The 25612-nt window shown below is 41.0% G+C and overlaps 1 protein-coding gene across 8 annotated transcripts in view; it reads left to right on the top strand.

Annotated features, from left to right (window-relative positions):
- IQCH (IQ motif containing H) overlaps window positions 1-25612 on the top strand; it is a 212212-nt gene that overhangs the window by 160201 nt on the left and 26399 nt on the right. For all 8 annotated transcript variants that reach the window (XM_047074896.1, XM_047074895.1, XM_047074900.1 and 5 more), the window contains one exon: window positions 248-534. In XM_047074896.1, the coding sequence (XP_046930852.1) occupies window positions 248-534 (287 nt within the window). The remainder of the gene's footprint in view (window positions 1-247; window positions 535-25612) is intronic.

Here is a 25612-nt window from a genome sequence, read left to right as displayed (position 1 = left end):
TACTATAGATACAGTATCTCTAAGATTCACAACAATCTGGTGAGGTAGGTTATATTAAGCCCATTTTGTAGATGAGGAAAAGGAAGTTCAGAGAATTGAAACTTCTTGCCCAAAGTTCACAAGACATGGCAGATGCAGGATCTGAGCCCCAGTCCATCTGCCAAAGCCTGGGCTTTTTCCTCCTGTGCTAAGTGGACACAATCCACACGAGAATGTCTTTTCACCTACTCCATGTTTTTCCCACCAGGAGGCGTGGTGGAAGCGTATCCACCTGCAGAAAGTGTCACCAACCTGACAGTCGACATGCTGATAGAGCCCAATGGAGAAATCAGAGTGTTGTCAACGGGGGACCAGATTCATGCAGAAGGCCCCTTCATCAATTCTGGTACCACCATGCCTCAGACCTCGGTGGATCCCCAAGTTCTCAGTTCTTTGTGCCTCAAAATTGGAAATGCTTGTAAAATGAGACATGTGGTTGGTTACTTTTCTATAGACCTGGTGACATTTATCGATGCAAGCACCATGGAACAGCAGGTAAGTTGATGCCACGTGAAATACTAAAATACGTAAACACTCCATACCATCTGTGCCTAAGCAACAGCAACAGGGAATATTGGGGAGTTTCTCAGATTCAGTGCCCCTTGTGTGAGCTGACCCTGTAAATTCAGCATTTATGGGGTCTGTGCCTAAGGTCTTCTTGTTCAGGTACAGCTGGAGTTTCAATGACTGCATCTCATCCCCCCTAGCTCTGTCGATGGGGCCTCAATTCTGCCCAATAGCGTCTTATCATGAGTCTATCTTATGCCATCCAGGGATTGAACTTGTCTAAGACTTGTGCTTAAATAGAATGTCAATACCTAGAAAGGAGTTCAGAGTCCTTGTTTCCATTCCTCTCCTTATCAGTAGTTCACCAGCAACTCAGGTTGTCAATTTTTTCTTCTAAAAAAATGTACTGGGCCATATGTCATCAATATACAAAGGTCTTAATGATAACATGATGAACATCACATGCCCCCACTCAGCTTAAGAAATAAAGTGGTACCAGTCCCATCTCCAGTCCTGGCATTCCTTGCCAACGCTCCTGACATGGCCCCTTGAGGCTTACATGTCCTCCCAGAGGCTTACATTTGGGGCTCTGAGGCCTTTCTGTATCTTAACGCTCTGACAGCACATGGAGGAACCCATAAATTACTGTTTCATTTTGCATGTTTTTAAGCTTTCTATAGACTATGACACACTGTATAGTGTTATTATTATTCTATGACATGGTTTTATACATTCAATGTTTCATCTGTAACATTCTTCATATGCACGGGTGTGGCTCTGATGTAGAACAGTCTAATAACTTTAGCCTTTTTTGCTTTCTTCTCACCCTCCCCCAATTACAATGTTTATTTCCACTACTACTTCACAAGACTCATTTTGAAAAATGTTTAGTTCCTCCTCTGTGAGTGCTGGGTGACCAGACCTCTGTCTGCAGGGTGACATGGTCTCTGCCCTCCCTCTCTTGATATCCTCTGGCCATTCAACATTGTAAACGTACTTTAGTTGTTTTATAGGCATTATTCTTGGTTTTATGATTCTCCGTTTCAGTCAGATGATGGTTTCAAAGTGAAAGTTTATGTTTTGGGCAGCTTTCAGCTTGCTCAATAATCATTTTCCATTTGCCTTCCTGGGCCCTCCATCGGTTTCGCTTTCCTTTCTCAGGCTCGCACATTGAGAGAGAAAAGGACAAACTGAAGGGCATCTATGAACCTACCTGGGGCGGATGGAGGACAGAAGCAATGCCCTCTGGTGAAAGAGCGGGGTGGCAGGGAAGCAGGGGACACTTCCCTCCCCAAATATTTGTCATGAGAAAGAAGGACTAAATCTGTGATCCCTCGGGTGGTAGGAGGATGGAACTATGGGGACTGTTGACTTGTGATTTCTACTCATTCAAGTTTGGTATGGGGAAAATTGCATGACAGTGAAAGGGATGTTCAAACACAGAGCTGGTCCTGTCCCTGGGCTTACTATCCTTCTAGGCTTTGGGGATTATGGTCCCACCCTTCACTTGGCTGGTCCCATGTGTCCTGCCAGCCTTTTCTCGCCTAACTCCCTCTTTTTTCTCTCTTCTAACCACACTGGCCTCTCTCAGTCCCCCTTATTCATCATACTACCTCCTGCCACAGGGCCTTTACATGTGCTGCCCCTCTGCCTGAAATGCTCTTACCTCTTCGTTTTCACCTTGTTAATCCCCCCTCCCATCCATAATATTTCAGCTGAAGCCATACTTTCTTAGGGAAGCCTTCCCTGACCTCCCTGACAAAGTCAAATTCCCCTGTTTTGAGTTCTCACATCACCAAGTACCTCTCCTTCCCATCACGTTGCCTTAGTGACAGTTTTAAACTTATTTATATGATTATCTGATTACAGCTGTCTCCCTCTGTAGACTGTAAGCTCCTTGAGGAGAGATATATGATGTCTGTTTTTGCTCCCTACTCAATTCTCAGCACTGTTTCTGCCCTGGCCCAAAGGAAGTGTTGAGTCAGTATGTGTTGAAAGAATGAACGAACAACAGAGGAATTCCAGCAGGACACTAGATGTGCGGCCAAGGTTTTTAGAGAATGAATTCAGGCATCAGTTGATGGACAAGTAAATATTAACCGATGATTCTGTGATTTGATCACATTATGACCCCTCATTGTCTCTTCCTGTTAATACTTGAGTATATGGTCATTTGTGTTATGATTTTCAACAGAACAGCATTGGAGGAAGTGCTCAGTGAGTACACCAAAGGCTGTTTCTACATGGGCAAGGGAAGTATATTAGCTCTGTGCGTGCTTGTGTATGTGGGTCAGTATGTAATATAATAGAATAATATAATATACACCAATATATAATGAAATATAAATATACATATATGATAAAAGTATAAATAATATAAACACAGAAATAAATATAATTTTATAAATAAATTTATAAAATTTTTATACATAATATATATAAATAAACATATTTTGGGGCAAAATCACTGACATACTCTCTAGTCGTTTTGCAAGTAACATCACTCCAGGAAGCATCTTAATTTCTCTCCTGTGGGCATGCTGTGTGGTACCAATGAAGAGACTGACATATTATCAATGCCTCATTTTTGCCAGTCTAACAGGGGGAAAAATGTTACCTCGTCCCTCAGCATTTCTTTGATTTTTAGTGATGATGCACATTTTTTCATGTTTGTTGGCTCTTTACATATTTTGTCTTACTTGCCTTATCATATCTTTTACCCACTTAAATTGGACTATAATATGATCATTGATTTGTAGAAGCTCTTTGTACATAAGCAATTCTTACCTCTTGGTTGTTATAGGTTATAAATATGTTCTCATATTTATTGTCATTTGTGGCTTTCCCTTCTTTTTTTCCAGCCTTGTCTTCCACCATAAAATCATTATTTTTTCCTTTGTCATTGATTAGTCATATTTTATAGAAACGTGTTCCAAGACTTCAGCAATATTTTATACATCATCAAATTTCCACCCACGAAACTCAAAAACCATTGCTAACTTTCTCCTGAGCCCACAATCATGGCGAGAGTGGTAATTTTCTATTTCTGTCATGCTTTCTATATTTATTAGTTGGCAATCTACTACAGTAATTTTTCCTTCTGCATCTTTCATTCATATATATATATATATATACACACATATATATACACATATATATATATACATATATACATATATATGTATATATATATATACATACTAGTTGGAATTTGTGAGTTTCTGTTTTCTTCAGTCAATTGCATTTTGATGTTTTCCTCATTTTGATGCTCAAATTGTCCCAGATTTCACTCCTGGCAGAACTTCAGAGTGGCTCTTGTGTCCTTTTGACATGTGCCCATGATTCTTTGAGCACTGTCTAACTTTCTAGCACAAAGGGACATTCTAGGTTCCTCTTACATTTCCCTGTTCCAGACCTAGGATCAACCCAAGAGCCTTGGATCCTTTTAGTGGAAGACAGTATTAAGATCTGGGCTCTTCGTGCTTTCATTGCTACTGCAGTGTCCCATGCTTCTGGTCTCTCTCAGTGGACAGAGCTTGGAAGTATATGTATTATATATGTAACACACACACACACACGAATGCATCTATAACTATTCCTATATCTATCATTGTATATATTTTATTTAAAAATATTAATGTTCATTTATTTTAACGTTCACTTATTTTTGAGAGAGAGAGAGACAGAGTTTGAGCAGGGGAGGGGCAAAGAGAGAGGGAGACACAGAATCCGAAGCAAGCTCCAGGCTCTGAGCTGTCAGCACAGAGCCTGATATGGGGCTCAAACCCACAAACTGTGAGATCATGATCTGAGCCAAAGTCGGACACTTAACCAACTGAGCCACCCAGGCGCCCCATCAGTGTATATATTTTAAAACCATGTGTTCCTGCTAATCTAACACTTCAGGATTCTTTCTAGACTTCCCCTTTTCCATACTTAAATATAAATACCTTCTCCAACAGTGAGAAACCAGAGTCTCTTTATCCTCAATATATGTACTTATTTGCTCAATCAATTTATTTGTTCAGTGTACCAGCCTTCCAACCAACCCTGCTGTCTTCTTCACCTACCACATCTGTGCCCATTCCTGCCCCTCCTGTACTTGGACACCGAATGTTGTCATTTGTGTTTTATTTGTAATGTTCTTTGTCATCCTCAAGTTTCAAATAGTTGAATATAGCTCTTTTTTTTTTAATTAGTATTTTACTTTGAGCTTATAGCTTTCTTTCTCTTATCCTCGGTTTTCTCAGCTATGAAGTAAGTTAGCTTATCTGACTTCTGAGAAACCTTCCCATGCAAAAATTATGTATTTCAATATTTTCATAGTACTTATTTTTATATTCAAAATTAATATTAAGAAGAGTAATCTACTTTTTAGAAATATCACAAGGAGATAATCATAAAGGTTTATGTATGCATATGTCAATCAGAACATTATTAAGGATAGTAAAAATTTTCAAATAACCTAAATTCCAATAATAGAGAATTTGTTAGGCAAATTATGACAGAGCAATAGAATTGAATGCTATGAAAATAGTAAAATGAAACTTCATAGAATAGTTGGAAGGGTAAAATGCAGATTACAAAACAACATATGTAACATGCTAACCATTTTATAAAAAGAAAAAAAACCCATATATATGCAGAGCAAAAAGAACCTAAAAAAATACACTAAGAAGTTTCAAGTCATCATTTCTGGATTGGAGGATTGAGGGTGTGGCAGGCAGAGTAACGGCCCCCAAATATGTCCTAAGCCTTGAAGTCTGTGAGTGTTCCCATATGCAGCAACACAGCTATTCGATTAATTTAAGGATCTTCAGAAGGGAAGATAAGCCTGGATTATGCAGGTAGCCCATATAATCACAAGGGTTCTGCTGGCTTTGAAAACAGGAAGCGACAGTGAGCCAGGGAATGCAGACAGCCTCTAGAAGACAGAAAAAGCAAGGAAACAGATGCCCCCCCAGTAGCCCCGGGAGGAATAAAGTGCTGCTGACACTGATTTTAGCCCAGTGAGACTTGTGACTTCTGACCCATTAAGTGACTAAGTTTATAGCAACTCATTACAGCAGCCATAGAAAACTAATACAGAGTGATTTCTGTTTTGTTCTTTGTGCTTTCTGCATTTGCATTTTCAAAAGTAGGCATTATTGGGGTGCCTGGGTGGCTCAGTCTATTAAGAGTCCGACTCTTAATTTCAGCTCAGGTCATGGTCTCACAGTTCTTGAGATCAAGCCCCATGTCAGGCTCTGTGCTGGCAATGTGGAGCCTGCTTGGGATTTTCTCTCTCTCTCTCTCTTTTAAAAAGTAAAAATTATTATATGTGTAATCAGAAGCAATATATGAATAATGATAACTACAAATCTGTATAGGATGTAATAGCTTACACTTTCACATACATGACCTTATATATACACATGTCCTGCAATAGACGAGGCAGGCAGAAAACTGGGATGGCAGCATCTATCTCAGATTCTTGCTCTCTGGTTCCATCTGGGCCCCCATAACTCACCATGGTAAAAGCAAAGGGGACTGGAAGCCAAAAAAAGAGAGATAAGATGACAATGGTGCACCAAGGATGGCCCCACAACTGTAAATCAACTCCAAATAAGAGTGTGGAAAATCCTGTTTAGCCTTAAGGAGATGAGGGTGAGGTTCTAAGCTAGGTGTATGGAAGAAAAGTTTTGGAATACAGGGTTTAAATATTGGGAACATCAGCCAGAACACAGGGTCACTGGAAATAAAAGGAAAAGGGTCAGTAAATGAATCACAGGGATGTAAAGTACAGATTAGGGAACGCGTCAGTAATGTTATAATAACTTTGTCTGGTGACAGACGGTAACTAGGCTTATCACAGTGAGCACTGAGTCATGTGTATAAAAGTCAAATCACTATCTTGTACACCTGAAACTAATATAGTATTGTATACCAACTACACTTCAATTTTTTTTTAATTTTTTTTAACGTTTATTTATTTTTGAGACAGAGAGAGACAGAGCATGAATGGGGGAGGGTCAGAGAGAGGGAGACACAGAATCTGAAACAGGCTCCAGGCTCTGAGCTGTCAGCACAGAGCCTGACGCGGGGCTCGAACTCACAGACCGCGAGATCATGGCCTGAGCCGAAGTCGGCCACTTAACCGACTGAGCCACCCAGGTGCCCCTACACTTCAATTTTTAAAAAAAAACAGTAAAAAAGGCCAGTCCCTGGGAAATGGAGGTGGTAGGAGCATAGTATAAAACCACTCCCGCCGGTAGATTCATGTCCAAGATTCCAGTACCCTAGGAATGAGGCAATTCCAGGCTTTCAGAGACTCCACGCAGAATACACAGAGCTACAAGGTAGCCACGCTGGAGGTCTGGCCTTCCCACTGAGAGGAAAGGCCCTGTCCCATATCACCATGGAGGGATCCAAGCCTTAAACAAAGAGCAGCAACTATTCCCCCGACGGGTCCTGGAGCCAAGCCTCCTTTGATGGGTGGTATCCACTGGGTTCCAGGAGGGGCATGAAACACCTACCAAAGGCCTCAGATTAAAGAGAGACTGATGTGTTCATTAAATAAGTACTTTCCAACAGCTTACTCTGGCCCCATGCTAGCAGCTGAGAGAACAGAGATGAGATATAAACAAGACCTGTTCCCTGTCATGAGGAAGCTCATTTCACATCCATCACCCGATTTCATCTGATACACATGCACCACAATCGTTTTTTATTCTTACTCGTTCCTAGGCATAAATATTGCCCTCATGAGATTTGTAAATCCTCTAGAAAATGCACTGGACCAGCTGCTCTGGAAAACAGTGTGGAGGTTCCTCAAAAAATTAAAAATAGACCTACCCTATGACCCAGCAATAGCACTGCTAGGAATTTACCCAAGGGATACAGGAGTACTGATGCATAGGGGCACTTGTACCCCAATGTTTATAGCAGCACTCTCAACAATAGCCAAATTATGGAAACAGCCTACATGTCCATCAACTGATGAATGGATAAAGAAATTGTGGTTTATATACACAATGGAGTACTACATGGCAATGAGAAAGAATGAAATATGGCCCTTTGTAGCAACGTGGATGGAACTGGAGAGTGTGATGCTAAGTGAAATAAGCCATACAGAGAAAGACAGATACCATATGGTTTCACTCTTATGTGGATCCTGAGAAACTTAACAGAAACCCATGGGGGAGGGGAAGAAAAAAAAAAGAGGTTAGAGTGGAAGAGAGCCAAAGCATAAGAGACTCTTAAAAACTGAGAACAAACTGAGGGTTGACGGGGGGTGGGAGGGAGGGGAGGGTGGGTGATGGGTATTGAGGAGGGCACCTTTTGGGATGAGCACTGGGTGTTGTATGGAAACCAATTTGACAATAAATTTCATATATTGAAAAAATAAATAAATTTATAGTGATTAAAAAAAAAGAAAATGCACTGGACATTGCATTTTTTACCTCTTTGTGATGTCTAACACAATGATAGTCACATGATAGCCAGTTGGTTGATGGACTCTTTGAACTTCTAGAATATCCAGATCTGCTGAGCTTACTTACTCACTTCTGGGAAATTCTAAAATAAAGAACTAGTATTTGTTGAGCATCTATTATGTATAAGCCATTTTGGTCAGTGCCAGAGAGGCCACAAAAGCACAAAGGAAGTGGAGGCTTGCCCTTAGGGAGTTCACAATCTAGTTGGGGAGACAGACTAGAAAAATGAGTCACAAGTAAAAACATAAGTGACAACCACATAGAACAATAAAAGAGACATCAAAAAGGTAATGTCAGTCTAACTGCCTTCTGTTTGGAGCAATCAAGAAAGGTTTGTACCGAGTAGGTGGGATTTGAGCTGAAAGACAATTAGGATTGGAAGGAAGATAAGAAAGAGTGTATTCCAAGTGGGAAAGGTGCGTGAAGGTTGGTGGTAGAAAAGCACAAAACACATATGAAATGAGGACCTAAGTTTTACAAACATTGTATCTGACTTGCCTCCTATAAATACGCACTTATATATCCCTCTCCAGTTCCTTTTCTTTATATAAAGTCGCTAAACAGATTGGCAAAGATGCTTTCTGTTGAAATTTCCAGATTAAAACCTTGTTTGTTTTCAGGTAATTGTGAATGTTTGAAGTAATCATTTCTATTATGATCATTGAATGTTATTACTTAAAAAAAGGGGGGGGGAGGATATGCAATGTCTAAGAAAAGAGTTTAGATGAAAATGGCCTCAAGCAACTAGCCAAGGCCCTTCCTAAATACAAAAAGTAGCTACAGAAGGAAGTAGGACAAATTGTGAGGAAAGACAAAAACAGAGACCCCGACGTACATCAGAGACTATCCCACACATTCTGAAAACTGTCCCAAAGAGTGTCTAATACAAATATATCAGCCTAGGATAGAAAAAAGATAGCTGGGAATATTTTCATCATGATGGGTAATAAGTTCTGGCCGCAATCTGTCCATTAACTAGTTGTGATACTTTAGACAACTCACAGGACCTCTCTGAGCCTCATTTTTTCCTTGACAAATGGTGACTTCCTGCCCTCCTTCCCACAGGAGGTTCTGAGAGGCTGAGCCTATAAAAGGTGCTGTTCTTATTAAATCAAATGGCATAATCACATGTAAAACTGTCACCCGAGCCCTCAGCAGGTTCTCAAACTGTGAGTGGAATCTGAATTGAATTAGCATTATTTTTAAAAGTCAGTGAGCATTATATCATCTCAAAGTGATATAGAAGCATCAAAAATGAATACACTTATTTCAGAGAGTAGAAAAACCAAGGTCTACAGAAATATCATAATTCCTTCTTATTTACTGCTGTATACCCAGCACCTAGCACCACGTCTAGCATATAACAGATCCACAATAAATATTTATTAAATGAATGAATGGTTACTTCTCTCTGAGTCTCCCTCTAGTACTCTCATTTGCAAGTTCTCCCTGTCTCTGTTTTCAAGATATACAAGGTATTCACCAAGGAACCTCAAAAAGATTTACTTTTTCTCTTTAGTGAAGGTATTTTATTTATATATAAGAAGGTTAACAGTTTATTTCTAAATTAAAATTTAATAGGCCTTTGGTACAAACAGCAGTGCCTATTATTCAGTGTTTTTAAATGCTATAATGGGCACATTGTTGATCACAAGTTAATACCTAGTGAAGGGAAAATAGATCCCAAAGGATTTTGAATCATTAAAGTAAAAGACCTGTCCCTTTAAAAGGTCTGCATCTTCATGTCAATGAAAGAGACCTGTAATATGCAAGTAATAATAATGATGATGGTGATGATGATGACTTGTACAATAAGCACAAGGGCAATGATGACAATAAGTTTTACAGTGAAAATTACAATTCTGTTTCTTAACACTGATAGTGCAGGTAGACTGGTGGCCAATTTTGCTATACATAACATTACCATATGTGATTGTCCTTAAACGTTGGGTTAACCCCCTTACGTTGTAAACTTTAACCTTCACAAAGGATGAACCCAAGTCTAAACGTCAGCTCTTGGGTAGAACTTTCGTTGGTCTACATATAATAGACCCACTTCCTCTGTTTATATCCAGTTGTCCCACCCAGGACTTTGGACGTCCACTCTCATCATGGAAGATCCTTGCTTCCTTTCAAATGAAACCCAGAAACTTCTCTCTGGACTTTGAGGTCTTTAACTTTAACCACCAGAAACATTGCCAGGGCAGGGCAAATCTGGGCACTCACACTGCATCCTGCATTTCTGAGGAGGTAACACATATCTGCAGGACTCAGGATGGCAGCAGGTAGGGGCAAAGGAAAAGGCTCCCTACCAATGCTAAGAAAGACTAGAAGACTTTTCTACATACATGTGTTTAACAGCTTGTCCACCAGCATCACAAAACCAAAGCTGAGTGGCCCTTTCCTACTTCCAGTTGTCACCTGTGGTCAAGTATTTTTATTTGATAAAATTTTCGCTTTTGAGGTTGTCCTTAACACTCATTTTAACCTAATGAGGGGTCGCACAAACTACATACCATCCATACAATAATGTTGGCTTGACAAAGTACAAGGTAATTTTCTCTAGGCCTTACCTATTTCTTAAAACACCCCTGAATCATCCCCCTCCCACCCTGTGGCACAAATTACTTTTCTCACTGATCATGTCCAAAGTACTCTCCAAGAGAAGAAAGCTGACCTGCATGGTGGCACCCATGTTCAATAAATGCATTCTCCTCCTGCCTCCCACATGCCCCTCTCATTCCTATCACTTGCCTTTCCTTTCTTTTATGTCAGTATACAACTGTCCTTCTTTCAAAATGTTTCAAAATCCAACTTCTCAAGGAAAGCCACCTTAACTAATCCCCCTTCAACTGGCACTTCATTCTCTAGTCTTTTGGAGCACAAGTATAGTACTGATGGCCAGAGTAATTATTAATAATAATATTAACTATTTATTGAATTTTTGTCACGTGCCATACACTTGTTATGTATTTTTACATGTAGTATTCCTAATCCTCACACCCTGAGAAGTGGGTGTTATTATCACCCCTAATTTACAAATGAAGAAACTGAGGCTAGAGTGACATGTTCAAGGTCACATGGCTACAAATCCAAGATTCAAACCATGACTTAGCTGGCTGACAAGCCTGTGCTCTCTCTCTCAGCAGATGCTCACTGTGGTACTGCACTGAATTGATGGTGACTTTCTATGTAAGCCTCTCCCCCTCCTCAACCACCATCACCAAAGAAAATGTATGTTTCTTTTGTATATCCTCAATATGCTTGTTGAATTGAGTTGAACAGCTTAAAGCCAGAAAACACATCTCCTATTTTTTTAAATATATTCCATCCTTGTGCTCTGCACATAAGGTAATCATTAAATGTTAATGACGAAGCGAAATGGAATAAAATCAGTGTTGTGGTAGCCATTTTTAAGCTTTAAGAGTTTAAATGAGCAAGCCCATACACAGCACCACAGCTGGGAGCGCCATATTGCCATTAAGCCAGAAGGTGGATTAACGGGATGGGAACATTTGAAAACAGACACCACGAGAATGGTTAAGTCAGTTTCCCAAACCACTTTCTACAAGTAGCTACTGCTTTTCCCCCCATAATAATTTCACAATGATTAGCCTGCTAGGTGAGAAGTCCCAGGCAAAAACCTGAATGTCAGAAGAGTTTAGAATGACCACTAAGTATTGGGCCAAAGTTGAAGGTGATATGGACAACAGGTAGAGTCATTCCAATCCAGCTGGTCAAAACGTAAAAGAACTGCCATCTATTATGAGCTTCAACTTTCAGGGTAAATGCCTTTGTTCTTTCCATCAGATTGATGAAATGCAATCTCACATTCCAACACATATGGATATCAAAATGTGTATTTGGTGAGGAGTAGTGTCTCATGCTACCAATTTCTGCTTCCTTTGGCTTTCTTTGCTCATAGCACAAAATTTCCTACTTTTTGCCAAAACCTTACTATGTAGCTTTTTAACTTAATTAAATATATAGGCAATTACTGACACCATCTGTCTTCATAGAAAAAGAACAAGAAGTGACACAAAAGACTGGGATTTTGAAGGGAATATTTAGCAAACAAAATCTTCTAGCCCCACTATAGTGATATTTATTTTTAGAAGCCCTTATGTTATTTTAAATCATTTATGTTTCTTAGAAATAATGAATTTGAGCTATACTTACAATGTGGTGGCTTTGGTGTGATTTTTTTAAAAGGAAAATATCAAGTAATCCATTGCTTTTTCAGTAAAACAAAAACTTAAACACGCCGTTGAACATCTGTTACCAGTACAGTCTAACACAGCACTTAAAATCCTTTAAAATCCCTGAAAACCTTTATAAAGTTACATGAATCTTTTGCATAAATAGAACTGTTTTAACAATATGTATATTCCTTTAAACATATATTTTGCTTTCTTAAACATAAGATTCATTGTGTTGCCTATCGTTCCAAGCTCTTAGGAATCAATAAACGAAATGGCTTCGCTTCTTGGTGAAGTGCGTCTCCCCCTATCAGGTCACATTACTAGCCCACACGAGAGTACCTACTTATTTGTGTCTGGTTTTTTAACCTTTTTTTGATGTCTCTCCACAAATGTCTTAATATGTAAATGATACCAAACCAACCCACTGAAACTCGATCAGCCTAAGTTAGGAACCCATACAAAATGCAAGTCCAAATAAAATACCAAGATTCAGCCCCCATAGGGAGAGCATAGGCAGGGAATACAAAGGAATTCTAGAGAAGCGCCACATATGGCTACAAGAAGAATATGGAAATGGCAGTTACCACCAAAGAGGACAACTGTGTTCTCCTACAGCAATTCCCTGACCTAGAAGAGCAGGCTTTTGAGCCCCACTGGGCAGCAACTGAGTGTCCTACATAAAAACAGAGGGGTGCAGGATGACTGGACATCAATACAAAGAAGGTACTTTTCAAACGAGTACCTTTAAAACTTCTATTCATGGTAAAGACTTATGAGATACCAAAGTATATGCAATCTCAGATTTGAGGGGGAAAACACCCATGTATATATTTTGTATTTTTTTACTCACTTGTTGACAAAGGAAATATGAAGAGAACTAATTCCACAATTATTTTCTACAAATTGCTTGAAGACTGTATAAAATGCTTCTATTAGTAGGGGCAAAACTAAGAATTCACACTTATCTGCCATGACTTATGAGCCTTCTGGTGCAGGCTGCTAAGCATAAGCTGTATATTAGGAAACCATGCATTGAATTTTAGAAGAAGAGATGGTGAGAAGGAGGGAGGAAAGGAGGGAAATACCTCCCTTAATGCTGTTTCTTTCATTTGCTAGAAACTGAACCTAGGGATGAATGGTGTCAGAGGGGGTCAGTTAAAGCAGCCTCTGGGGTGAAGCTCAGTGGAACAGAGGCCTAATGTAGCAGCAGAGCCCTGACCGGTAAGCTAGGACTGAGGAACACTTAGGTGAAACCACAGGGTGATTTTCAGTCAGCAGCTACTCAACTGGAATTTTTCCCAAGGCCCTAAAGCTCCACCCATACATTTCTGGAAAGTGCCACAGGACTTTCATTGATCACGAGCAGGAATCTTGGTGTTCTGCCTACATGGGAAGACAATATCTCTTTGTCTTTATAAGGCTCCTTTATTATAGGCTCTCAAAGTGCTTTACAGACAAATAACGGGGGCCATGAGGTAGAAGGGTGTTAAGTGGCTTGCCCAAAGTCCCACAGTACATCACAGGCCCTCCTCCGGACTCAGAACCACCTAGTAAGTGGGTGTGACTGCTGGCATCACGGTGCCCTCTCACATCCAAACATTTGTTTCCCTCCTAGGCAGAGAGAATTTCCAAGATCAAGGACAGGAGAGAAAGCCTGGACTTCAAAGTATAGCAAAGCTAGACTGTAATCCCACCTCCGCAGCTTAGCTGTGGAACTTGGTATGTTTCTGGGACCTGTGAGCCTTCACTCCCACTTATAAAAAAAAAAAAAGTGAAACAGAGAAAAAGCATGAGCAGGGGAGGGGCAGAGAGAGAGGGAGACAGAGAATCTTAGCACATAGCCCAACACGGGGAGCCAACTCAGGAACCGTGAGATCACAGCCTGAGCCGACACCAAGAATTGGGTGCTTAACCGACTGAGCCACCCAGGTGCCCCTGACTTCCATTTTTATAAATTGGGAATGTTAGCATTTGCCTCACAAAGTTGTTGTGAGGATGACACAGAAAATACCAAAGTGCACTTTGCATGACAGACCTTAAACATACATTAATTTCCCTTCTTTTTCACTTCCCCAAGTCTGCCTCCTAAAGTCTGTCCTCCACTCGGTCAAATGGCAGCTTTCTAAACATTGCTGCCATCAAAAAAAGGTGGCATATTAGCTTGATGCACTGCTGAACCGTTCACACCAGAGTCTATAGACAACAAAGGCAAAATCACGGAATTCAGAATCAGCTCACAAGATGGTCAAATCCAAAAGGTTCCATTATGACAAACATGGTACCTGGCACTCAGCCCTCTACTGTCACCAAATGAGTCAGAATGTTTTGGATTATTAGATTAACTTGATGGGGATGAGGAAGTACCCCTGTGGAGCCCCAAGCCTCCAAAGGCAGGCTGAGGTGCTGGGAGGGCCCTGAAATGAGCGACAGAAGGGAAGAAGGGAAGCGGACACGTGTAGGACACAGCTTTCCTGTGTTATGTGCCCACTTGCTTAAATTAGACCTGCCTCTCTTCTAGATTTAACCATGACCAGCCCCACTTCGTCCACGAGCTGATACAAAATGAAGGCCTGTGGTGGGATGTAGACAGAGGTGCACTGCATTTTTAAAAAGTGACATTGTGACCCCAGAGCTAATTGAATCTTTTTGACATATGCTAATATATCATCCCTTCTAGTCCATGACTGCATATTAAGCCAAGGTATCAACCCTTGCTGGGTACTCTTTTGCTTTAGTGTATGTGGCAGATATTTTTCACTCACATATGGAAAACTTGTTAAGGTACAGACTTGAGGAATACGTAGGGTAAATTCAGAGGGCAGTTTGGAAGGTGGCTTATCACAGGCTTCCTCATTCAGTCATTACTTACACACTCAACTAGACTCAAACAAGTAGCCATGCGAATTGTGTAGGCGTCCTTCCAAAAATCAGTCTCCCGGAGAACAGGTTCTGTGTGTGCATTAGCTTTATTGAGATATCACTTCCCATAAAATTCACCCTTTTTAAAGTGTACAGTGCAATGGTTTTTAAGTATATCCACAGAGTTATACAACCATCACCATAATCTAATTTTAGACCATTTCCCTTACCCTAAGAAGATATCCTGAACCCATTAAAAACCATTTCCCATGCCCTCTTTTCCCCAGCCACTGGAAACCATTTTCTGCCTCTATGGATTTCCCTGTTCTGGACATTTCATATAATTGGATCATACAATAGGTAGTCCTTTGTCATAAAGGACATAATGTTTTCAAGGTTCATCCACGTCATAGCAGATATCAGGGCTTCATTCCTTTTAATGGCTAAATAATATCCCACTGTATGGACATACCACATTTTGTTTATCTGTTCACCAGCTGATGGACATTTGGGTTGCTTCCACTTTTTGACTAGTATGAATAATGTTGCTGTGAACATTCATGTGCAAGTTTTTGTGTGAATACTGTTTTCATTTTTCCTGGTTATATACCCAGGAGTAGAATGGATGCATCACTTGGTAACTGTAAGTTTACCTTTTTGAGAAACTGACAAACTTTTTTAACATGGCTGAGCCATTTTACAATCTTGCTAGCAATGAATTTCTAGCAAGGGCTAGCAAGGGCTTCCAATTTCTCCATATCTTTGCCAACACTTGTTACTGTCTCTTTTGTTTCAGCCATCCTTGTAGGTTTGAAGTGTTTTCTCTACTGTCTGTGTTTTATAGGGAAGATTTTTTCCCTTGTGTTATTTTTCCTTGTGTTATTGATTCTTGAGTAATCCAACAAATATTTATTGTGCATACTTACATCAAGAGTGCTGTGCTAGTATTACACAGGACGCAGATATGGATAAGACAAGTCCCTGCTCTTGGTCTCAGTCTCCTCTCTAGGAATTTCCCAAATGTAAACAAACTTGCCTTGGACTGGAAATCAAGAGCTCTGAGCTCTGATCTGAACTCTGCTCCTGACCAGGCCTCTTTCCCTCTTGTAGCCTGAAGCCTAGAGTTGGAGGGGGACTGGACTAGACCAACTCCATAGTTTGGACTGCCTGTGTTTCTTGCCTACATATTTTGCAACTGAGGTTGTTCTTTATTAAAAAAAAAAATCTGATTTACTGCAGATGTCAAGGAAAGTGGGAAGGAAAGGCAAATCTCTGCTGCCAACTCACTGCACTGATGGGACCAGTGCCATGTACTCATCCAGATCTCACTGTACACAAGTCTTCAGTGTCCACAACGACTGGGCACAGGGATCCTCCCCAGTGACAGCCACAGAACAGGAGCTTTCTGCTTTGAAAATTCACACAAAAGCCTTTTGGAGATTATTTGTAGTAACTTTAAAGGAATACTTCTCAACTAAGCAAATCATTCACCAGCCCTGACATTTATAGCGTGAAAATTACAGAAGGAGAATAACTATCTACAGTATGAGATTATTATATTGAATGGCCATGGAAGAAGCATATACAATTACTAGTCCTAGAAACCCGTAATAGGTTATAAAAATTGGGTTTTTTGTGTTTATTTTAGTCTAGTGCCTAATGTCAAAATAAGAAAATGGCCTTCTAAAAATTCATGATACAAAAAGGAAATACTTAAAAAGAAGAAAGAAATGAGTACGTAATTCTGTACCTTAATACAAATAATATTAGTTAGGTCATCAGTCTTGAAAGTAATAGAGGGAGGATCATAAATGTATACAAGTAATGGAAGTAACTTGGAAAAGGAGGCAGAAAAGGCAAGAGTATATTAAAATTTTTGTAATTTTTTAACAAAAGTGAAAAACATCAATAGAGCTGCTGACGATGTTAGGTTTAAATTTCAATATTTTCAATTTTGGATCCCCAAATTAATTATGAATATAGTTCCTGCACACCCTGAAAGAACTTCTGAAGTCACAGAGAAGCTTCTAGCACTACAAAGCAACTGGACTATTAATGCTGGTGACTAGGTGTCAGAGAAAGAGCTGGACCAGGACTCAGGAAATGTGAGCTTTGATCCCAGCTCTTCCCCTAACCAAGGGACCTGAGTGAGTCTGTTCACCTCCCAGAGTCTCATCCATAAAATGGGGACAGGGGAATGATGGAAGACATATTAGGTCTGCGAGACAGAATTGTTTAAAACCTCTCTGGGCCCTGAGTGTTTTGGTTTCAGAGAGCCCATCACCCTACATCATATTAAATGTATTTAAATGTACTTTCATAGAATAGGATTTAGATATAACTGTATGAGTTGTGTTGCATTTAACTAGCACGTCAAATTTGGTCAGTATTTTAAAAAAATTGATTACTTTGTACTTTTTGTTTTATATTTGGAATTCAGTAACATTTCCCCCCCCCCCCCCCAGAATCCAAATATTTTGAAGGCCTTTGAAAATCATGGAGGCCCTAGGCATGGTGGACTACTGGGCCCTGGGTGCTAAGTGGCAGGGCCCAGATTTTCTGCTGTCTCTGACCCCACAGACTCCACAGGCCCAACATGAGGCAGTACTGAAAATGGATGCTGTAGTTGCTCAGAGACAGCCTTGTGAAGCTGTAATATAAATCGAAGGATAAATAGAATTAATAGGGACAGAGCGGGAGGCTTCCGAGAAATACTAAGAGTCTCATTTGTTGATCAGGGCCCAGGGCAACTGCCCCATAGAGGGGCAACAGTAGTTCTTCTCAGCCTCTCCAAGAGACTGGGCCATCCCAGAAGCTGCCACTAGGTGGCAACATGCCAAGACGCTGCAGTCCCCTCTGCCTTTCTATTGATTTTTTAAAATGTAATACAAACAATTCTTACCAAATATCATAATCATATTAATATTTTGCTAACTGAAAATTCTTACAGTGCCTTGCACCAGCTTCTTTAAAATTAAGTATCATGTATTTTGTTTACCACCATGGGGAGCTTAGCACTTCTGCTGATAATCAACATGGGAAAAGATATCACATAGTAGCCACCTAAGAGAGTACTCTGTTTGATACCCAGGATTCTAGAGCCTGGGTCTTGTTTTGTTTTTTAGTTTAGTTATTTATTTGAGAGATACAGAGAGTGGGAGAAGAGCAGAGAGAAAGAGACAGAAAGAGAATCCCAAGCAGGCTCCACACTGCCAGCATGGAGCCCCCACACCATGAGATCGTGACTCGAGCCAAAACTAAGAGTCAGATTCCCAACCGATTGAGCACCCAGGCACCCCCGGAGCCTGTTTTAACAGCATCTGAGAAGAGGTAAAAGTGGTCCTCATCTCTGAGAAGCAGGGAAAAATACTTCAGTCAAGAGCCAAGCAAGTGAGTTCTTATGCCTACCCCTGACTCTGCTCCTGCCAGGGCTACAGGGAAGAAGTCAGGGTCCAAACAGATTTGTGTCTGCCAAACTCCACAAAAATAGTCTCCTACAGTTTCCTTGTAGTCACTGAATCCTCACAATACCCCTCAGAGATAGAGGCCATTACAGACAGGTCTGTGTTAACATATAAGGAAGCTGAGGCCCAGAAAGAAGAAAGTTAAGATCACACAGATAGCAAAGGGCAAGAAAAGACTCCCAGTGAGTTCCTGTAACTCTGGTCCCGTGCTCCTGCCATTCCAGCGAAGCTACGTGCCTCCCTCCATGCATAGGCCCCTCCAGTCTCCACTACCCTGAAGCTGCACTCACTTCTTTCCCAACCAAGCTGCCTCTATCCGTCTCAACCTTATTTCATCTTGGCCTAAATATGGTGAAAAGCATGGCCCCTAGGGAAGGCTTCATGTCCTGTTGGTCATATAGACCAAGGTTTGTATGTCTTGCATCTCCCCAGACAAGGAGGGCCTTGAGCCCAAGGCCCAAAAGTGACAACAGAGAAAAAGGTGCCTCCCTAGCAGGGGCCAATTCTGCTCTATCCCCATACCTGGCCAAACGTATCCTCCTGCTGAGAAGGGAGAAAAGGTATCTGAGATCTCACTCCATCCTCCAGAACATCATTCAACAAAAACATCTCAAACTCATCACGGTCAAATCTAAAATTGTGATTTTACCCTTCAAACTATTCCTCTAGCAGTCTGCCCCCCTCAGCACATGGTAATTCCATCCTTCCATTTTTTCAGGGCAAAAGTCTTGAAGATATCCTTGACTCCTCTTTCTTGCACACCCTGCATCCAGCCCATCAATAAAGTCCTTTAGGATGCAGTTTTAAAAGGCATCTATAATATGACCACTTCTCCCACCCTCTGTTGTTACCATGCCGACCCAGCTACCACCATCTCTCACCCATTTTATTGCAATAGCCTCCTAACCAGCCCCCGTTTCCATCCTTGACCCCTCATGGTCCCTTCTCCCCACTACAACCAGAGTAACCCTTTAAAGTTATAAGTTAGATCATGTCACTCCAGTTGAGTTTGGTCTCCAAAGTTGTAAGTAGGAAATAAGGCCTTGGCATATTACTTTGTACAGTAAGGACAGAGGGAACCTTGGCCTACCCATGCCTGTGTTGCCCAGCAAGCAGAGGAGCTGGGCTGGTGGCCTGGCCTCTACAGCTTAGCTATAGCTGTGGGGACCTATGGGTTTGACAGGGGTTTGTTCTCACTCAGTGGTGGATTTCCTGTCACAATGAGACTATGAAGAAAGACACAAAAATGGACAGGGAGGTGGTGAATGCATCCCTCAACCAAAGCAGGCTGCTGAGGAGGGTAAGCTGGGGTCACACTCTGCTTTAAAGGCCTGTTACCATCTCTGTGGTAGGTGAATTCTCAGTGCTTCATCTCCCACTTGCATTAGCTGGAGAATCTGCCTACAGAGTGAGCAATCGTCACAATTCTGTCAGCCTCATAGATGCATCTGTGAGGGAAGGTCCTTCAGGACTATCCTCCCCAGTGATTAATTGGGGAAAGTGTGGCCCAGAGAGGCCACTTGCCAAAGATCAGGGATATTTGTCAGATGCTGGTACCAAAGCAAGTCATGTAGCCTGTCTGGATATCAGGTTCTTCTCCTTACAATAAAAGAAGAAGATGATAAAGAAAAGGAACAGAAAAACTAGACAGGAATGTGCAAAACATCTGTGAATCCCCTCAAGCTCTGAAATTCTATGATTCTTCCACAAATATTGTTTGATCTATAAATCAGTCTGTTGGTCCCATAAGACTGGACGCCCATAAGAGAAGGTTGGCAAGACCAACCTCTTTGCTATAAAACTTTATTTACAAGTGGAGACAGTCACATAATGTAGGCCTGGGTACATGTGCCCGTATCTGTAGGCTCTGCCTCCCATCCACTCTGCCTGTCATGGGAAAGAGCCAACATGGTGGGGGTGAGCGCAGCCTTCACCTGCCTGGAACACCTAAGAAAAAAAGGGTTCAATACTGGGCCCCTCTCCCACACCTTCCACATTGGAACATGTTATGACCTTTTCATCCCAAGGCTTGTGGCCCAAATAGGATGCAGAACCTGGGAATAGGATAATTCTGGGCGAGCTTGCCTCTACCTGACCCTGCCTTCTGCTTGTCACATGCTTGTTTAAAGGTCGATGAGGTTCTTACAGTTTCTGGATTGCCTCCTGCCCCGTGTTCTCCCCACTTTTCCCCAGGTCTCCTGATGGAGCTACAGCAAGGATTGCATCCAGTGCAGTGCTGGTCAGAGCGGCAGAGAGCTGGGGCCTCTGCAGTACTCCCCCACCATACCCCTGCTGGCCCTGTCTCTTGCTGAAGTTGCAATGGGCTTTTTTGCAATCAATATGATAGAGAATATACCCACATGTGTAATTTTTCATTTTCTAGTAGCCTTGTTTAAAAATGTAACAAACAAAAATAGGGAGCATCTGGGTGGCTCAGTTGGTTAAGCATCCGACTTCGGCATAGGTCATGATCTCACAGTTCATGGGTTCAAGCCCTGCGTTGGGCTCTGTACTGACAGCTCAGAGCCTGGAGCCTAACTTCAGATTCTGTGTTTCCCTCAGTTTCTGCCTCTCCCTTGCTTGTGTTCTATCTCTTTGCCTCTCTCAAAAATAAACATTTAAAAAAATTTATAAAAATGTAACAAAAAATAGATGAATGTGGTCTTTTAAAATTTTTTTAATGTTTATTTTTGAGAGAGAGAGAAAGACAGAGCATAAGTGGGGGCGAGGGGCTGAGAAAGAGGGAGACACAGAATCAAAAGCAGGCTCCAGGCTTTGAACTGTCAGCACAGAGCCTGATGCAAGGCTCAAACTCACGAACCATGAGATCATGATCTGAGCCGAAGTCAGACACTTAACCAACTGAGCCACCCAGGCGCCCCTTTTTTTTTTGAACGTGGTCTTAATAACATATTTTACTTCACCCACTATAACCACAATATTATAATTTCAATGTATAATCAGTATAAAATATTAGCAATGAGATATTTCACAGTATTTTTTTTACCTCCTTGTCAGTCTTCAAAGTCTGGTATGTATTTTACATTTATAACACATCTCAATTTGAAGCAGCCACATTTTAAGTGCTCGATAACCACAAGTAGTACAATCTAGAATATACATGAAAGTCTATATATAATGTCGCTTACTGCTAATATGCTGCTAATATTAACCACTCACTGTCAACATTTTGTTATATCCTCATCTAGTTTTTTCTATGTATAATATTATTTTTGCAAAGCTGAAGTCATATATCCTTCTCTTCCTCCTCTTGCAAATATGACAGAGAATCCCAAGCATATACCTTCCTACACCATCAAAAGTTGTTCACAATCATCATCTTTACTGATAATATCATAGAGTATCCCATCATTTGGATATATTATAATCTTTTTAACCAATACCCAAATGTTGGACAGCTGCAATCTTTCAATCTTACAAGTAATGCTGACATGAGTATTTTCGTGTTAAGGATTCTTTGTAAGGTCTTGATGCAAATGTCTCTAGGATTCTAGTCATTTTTAACAAAATGATTTTTACATCAGCAGTAAGGCAAACAATTGTCAACTAGTGATTTATGCCTGGGAGCCAAGACACCTTGTTCTCTCATCCACACCTTTGATACCTGGCTCTGTAACCTAGGGCAAACGACTTCACTCCAATGTATAAAGTAAACTGACTGTATTAGATGATTTTTAAGAGTCTTTCCAACACTAGCCTTCAGTGATATTTTTCCCTTACCCTCATATCTAATCAATTAACCTGTCAAGCTAGTCATTACAAGTCCCACATGTCACGTCAAAGCCACTCCCTAACATTTAAAAATCCATCCACTTCTCTCCATCCCCACTCACAATGCCTTTGTACAGGCCGCCATCATCGCTCCTCTAAATTGTGATGGGAGTATCCAGGGCAGAGAGAGATTAGGTTCTAAAGTTAACAATGAAATCCAAAATCAAGAATGGGATTAAAGGAGGTATGTGTGAATGCAAGAGGGTGACATAGAGGAGATGCGCAATGAATGTTTCCTATGTTGGAATCTGACACCAGCTTCAAGAGGCCCACCTAGATCCTGATCCCTAAAAGCTGGAGTGGAGTTCACAGTAAGGCATCAGAGGTGCTGAGGTGTCTGCTGCAAACCCTGCCCCGCCCCATCCACAGGACAGGATGAGATGGGAAGACAAAGGCTCAGCAGCCTTCCCTAAAGGGCTGACAGTCCAGAGGGGGAGATGGGACCCCTGTACGCAAAACAAGCATGCCTCAGGCAGTGTCTTCAATGGAAAAACCAGATGGAGAACAGAACAATTATCTGAGCAATTCTGGCAAGCCTGCTGTTGAGGAAAAAGCTTAACGAAATTTGTTCTACTATTTCTTTTGTAAACCAAGGGTTTAGGGCAGTCTGGGGAAGCAAAACTACTTCAGCTCTAGAAAGAACACAATCCTAGCCTGTGCTCTATGATCTTAAGCAAACCACGAAGCCACTTTTTTTTTTATTTTATTTTTTTATTTTTTTATTTTTTTTTTTAAATTTTTTTTTTAACGTTTATTTATTTTTGAGACAGAGAGAGACAGAGCATGAACGGGGGAGGGGCAGAGAGAGAGGGAGACACAGAATCAGAAACAGGCTCCAGGCTCTGAGCCATCAGCCCAGAGCCCGATGCGGGGCTCGAACTCACGGACCGCGAGATCGTGACCTGGCTGAAGTCGGACGCTTAACCGACTGCGCCACTCAGGTGCCCCACGAAGCCACTTTTTTGATCTCAGTATCCTCATTGGTCAAATGGAGAGAGAGTAATACCAATCTTGCCCAAATCTAACCACCTACTGGACTGAGTTGTTGTGAGGTTGACCACAAGGATTATGAGTGGGAAAAACAGTTGTTAAAAGGGGCAATCTAACAGCTACACAGGCGACTGAAAATGTGTCTCCTAAGATCCTACTCCTCAAGGAATTGCTTAGTGATCAAAAATAACATTTGTATTGAACTTTCATCATTTGTAAGGCAATTTTAGGTGCATTTATTTTGTTTTCAAATCCCTGTGTGATAGGTGTTATCATGTGCTCCTTTCACACTCAAGAATACCGAGATTGAGGGAGCTTAAATGACTTGGTCAAATTTACACTATTTGCAAGGGCCAGATTTAGGCTAACTCCTTGGTTCTATACTGTGGTGCCTTCCCATTAAAATCCTTATCACTAGGAGTGCGCTTGTCATGATGAGCACTGGGTGATGTATGGAATTGCTGAAACACTGTATTGCACACTTGAAACTAATACGACATTGTGTGTGAACTATACTGGAATTAAAACTTTAAAAATCACCAAAACATTAATATTATTAACATAAATATTAATAATGTTTGTTATATACATTTCCCTTTAATCAAGGACACGAAAACATCAAAAGAGAAACTCTGGGGAAAAAGTGCCTGACATCCAGGAACAGCAAATCCACTTTCTCATATTAAGAAAAAGTAGCTGTCCCCATCTGATTTGCATTTTATGCCATACAGCAGGAAATATTTAAGTTGACAAATAGGATATTTACAACTGCAACAGATACTTGGCAGTTAGTTTTTAACAATTGTTGCAAATGTGATTTATTTGCTATTATAAAAGGGCATTACTGTGCAAATATGACTCCTGAAATTAGCTTCAGTTTAGCAAGGGGCCTTGACAGCTTGACCTCTTAATATCCTTATAATGATGCCATTTACATTCAATGCTTACTCAAGTCACTCGCTGCTACATTTGTTTGAGAAGAGTCCACTCTAGGGCAGATGTATTATGTATTTTAACACGTAGAGTTAGTATGTGGGGCACATGGAGGCCTTCTAAGAGGAAAAACTGTTTAATCAAGTCTTCATGAAAATGTGTTCGTTTCCAACTTCCTACAGTGAAAATGCGTTAATGCTAATTACAGTGTACTACAGAAATACAATACTTCATGTTTTCTCCACAAGACATTTTCATGGCATGGATTATAGTAAACAAGGGCATGTTTTCATCCTCTGCAACTTTAGCTTTTAATGTGACTGGGAACTGGTACAGGTTAAGGAATGGCTGGGCCAAGAGTAGTGCCGTTTCTGCCGGCAGGGAATGGGAAAAGGGTAGACTTGGAGCCAGGAAGAACTGGATTCAAATCCCAGCTCGGCCATTTCCTGGCTATGTGGACTCTCTCTGAACCTCTGTTTCTTCATCTGTGACATGGGACTGTTATATTTTAGGTTCTTATAAAGATCTGAGATGTTTGTGAAGCATCTGGCACTTTGTAGGTACTTGAGACCTGGGAGCCAGTCATATCTGGGTTGTTTGTCCAAGCTCAAATGTCACCTTCTCCAGGATGCAGCCCTGACTTCACTAGACAAACCCAGTAGTACTTTGTTCCATCCCTTTATTATATCACGTATTACATTGTGTTGTAAATGACTGAATACATATGTATCTTTCTCCTCCTTGATGGAAGGACCTTTGCCTCTTAGCTTTGCCTCTTCAGTAACTAGCACAATAGCCTTGAACTTGCCTTCACTAGCCTTGAGCATTGAACAGCTCCTGGATTCAGTGTGAGCGTGGGCATGACAAAGGCAATTAAGGATGATGGTTCACCCCTGGAGAGGGGAGAGGTAGCACATGATTCACTTCTGCCATTGCTGGTTTATAGTAAATGCCCAGTAAATATCCATCAAAGGCATTAATGGACTGACTTAGCTATCGAGTGGCTTACAATAACTTATTGCTCACATATGTCTATTTTTCAAAGCATTTTAATTTTTATTGCATCATCATATTCTTCTAGTAGCCCTGCTGTTCAGCTAGGGTGGGCGTTCTTATAGTTTTCATTTCCCGATTGAGGATACTGTGGGCTTTGTGGGGTGGTGAAATGATTTTCCCACACTCGTGGTAAATGGCGGTCACGCTGAGACATACAGGCCAACCATGAGTTTCCCTCAAGTTTCATAGTGAGATTTCCTGGCACTGCTTTTTCTGGAATCAGGGCAATTTGCCCTTTTCTCCTATTCACTCCCTTGTTCCCCCTCTATCTGCTCCTCTTCAGGCCCCAACCTCT

The sequence above is a fragment of the Lynx rufus genome, unplaced genomic scaffold (assembly GCF_022079265.1).
Source record: "Lynx rufus isolate CCGP_SWC_20201006 ecotype Redwood Valley unplaced genomic scaffold, mLynRuf1.p SCAF_13, whole genome shotgun sequence".
NCBI classification, from domain to species: Eukaryota; Metazoa; Chordata; class Mammalia; order Carnivora; family Felidae; genus Lynx; species Lynx rufus.
The sequence above is the reverse complement of the archived record's forward strand: the minus strand, read 5'-3'. Positions and strand labels throughout refer to the sequence as shown.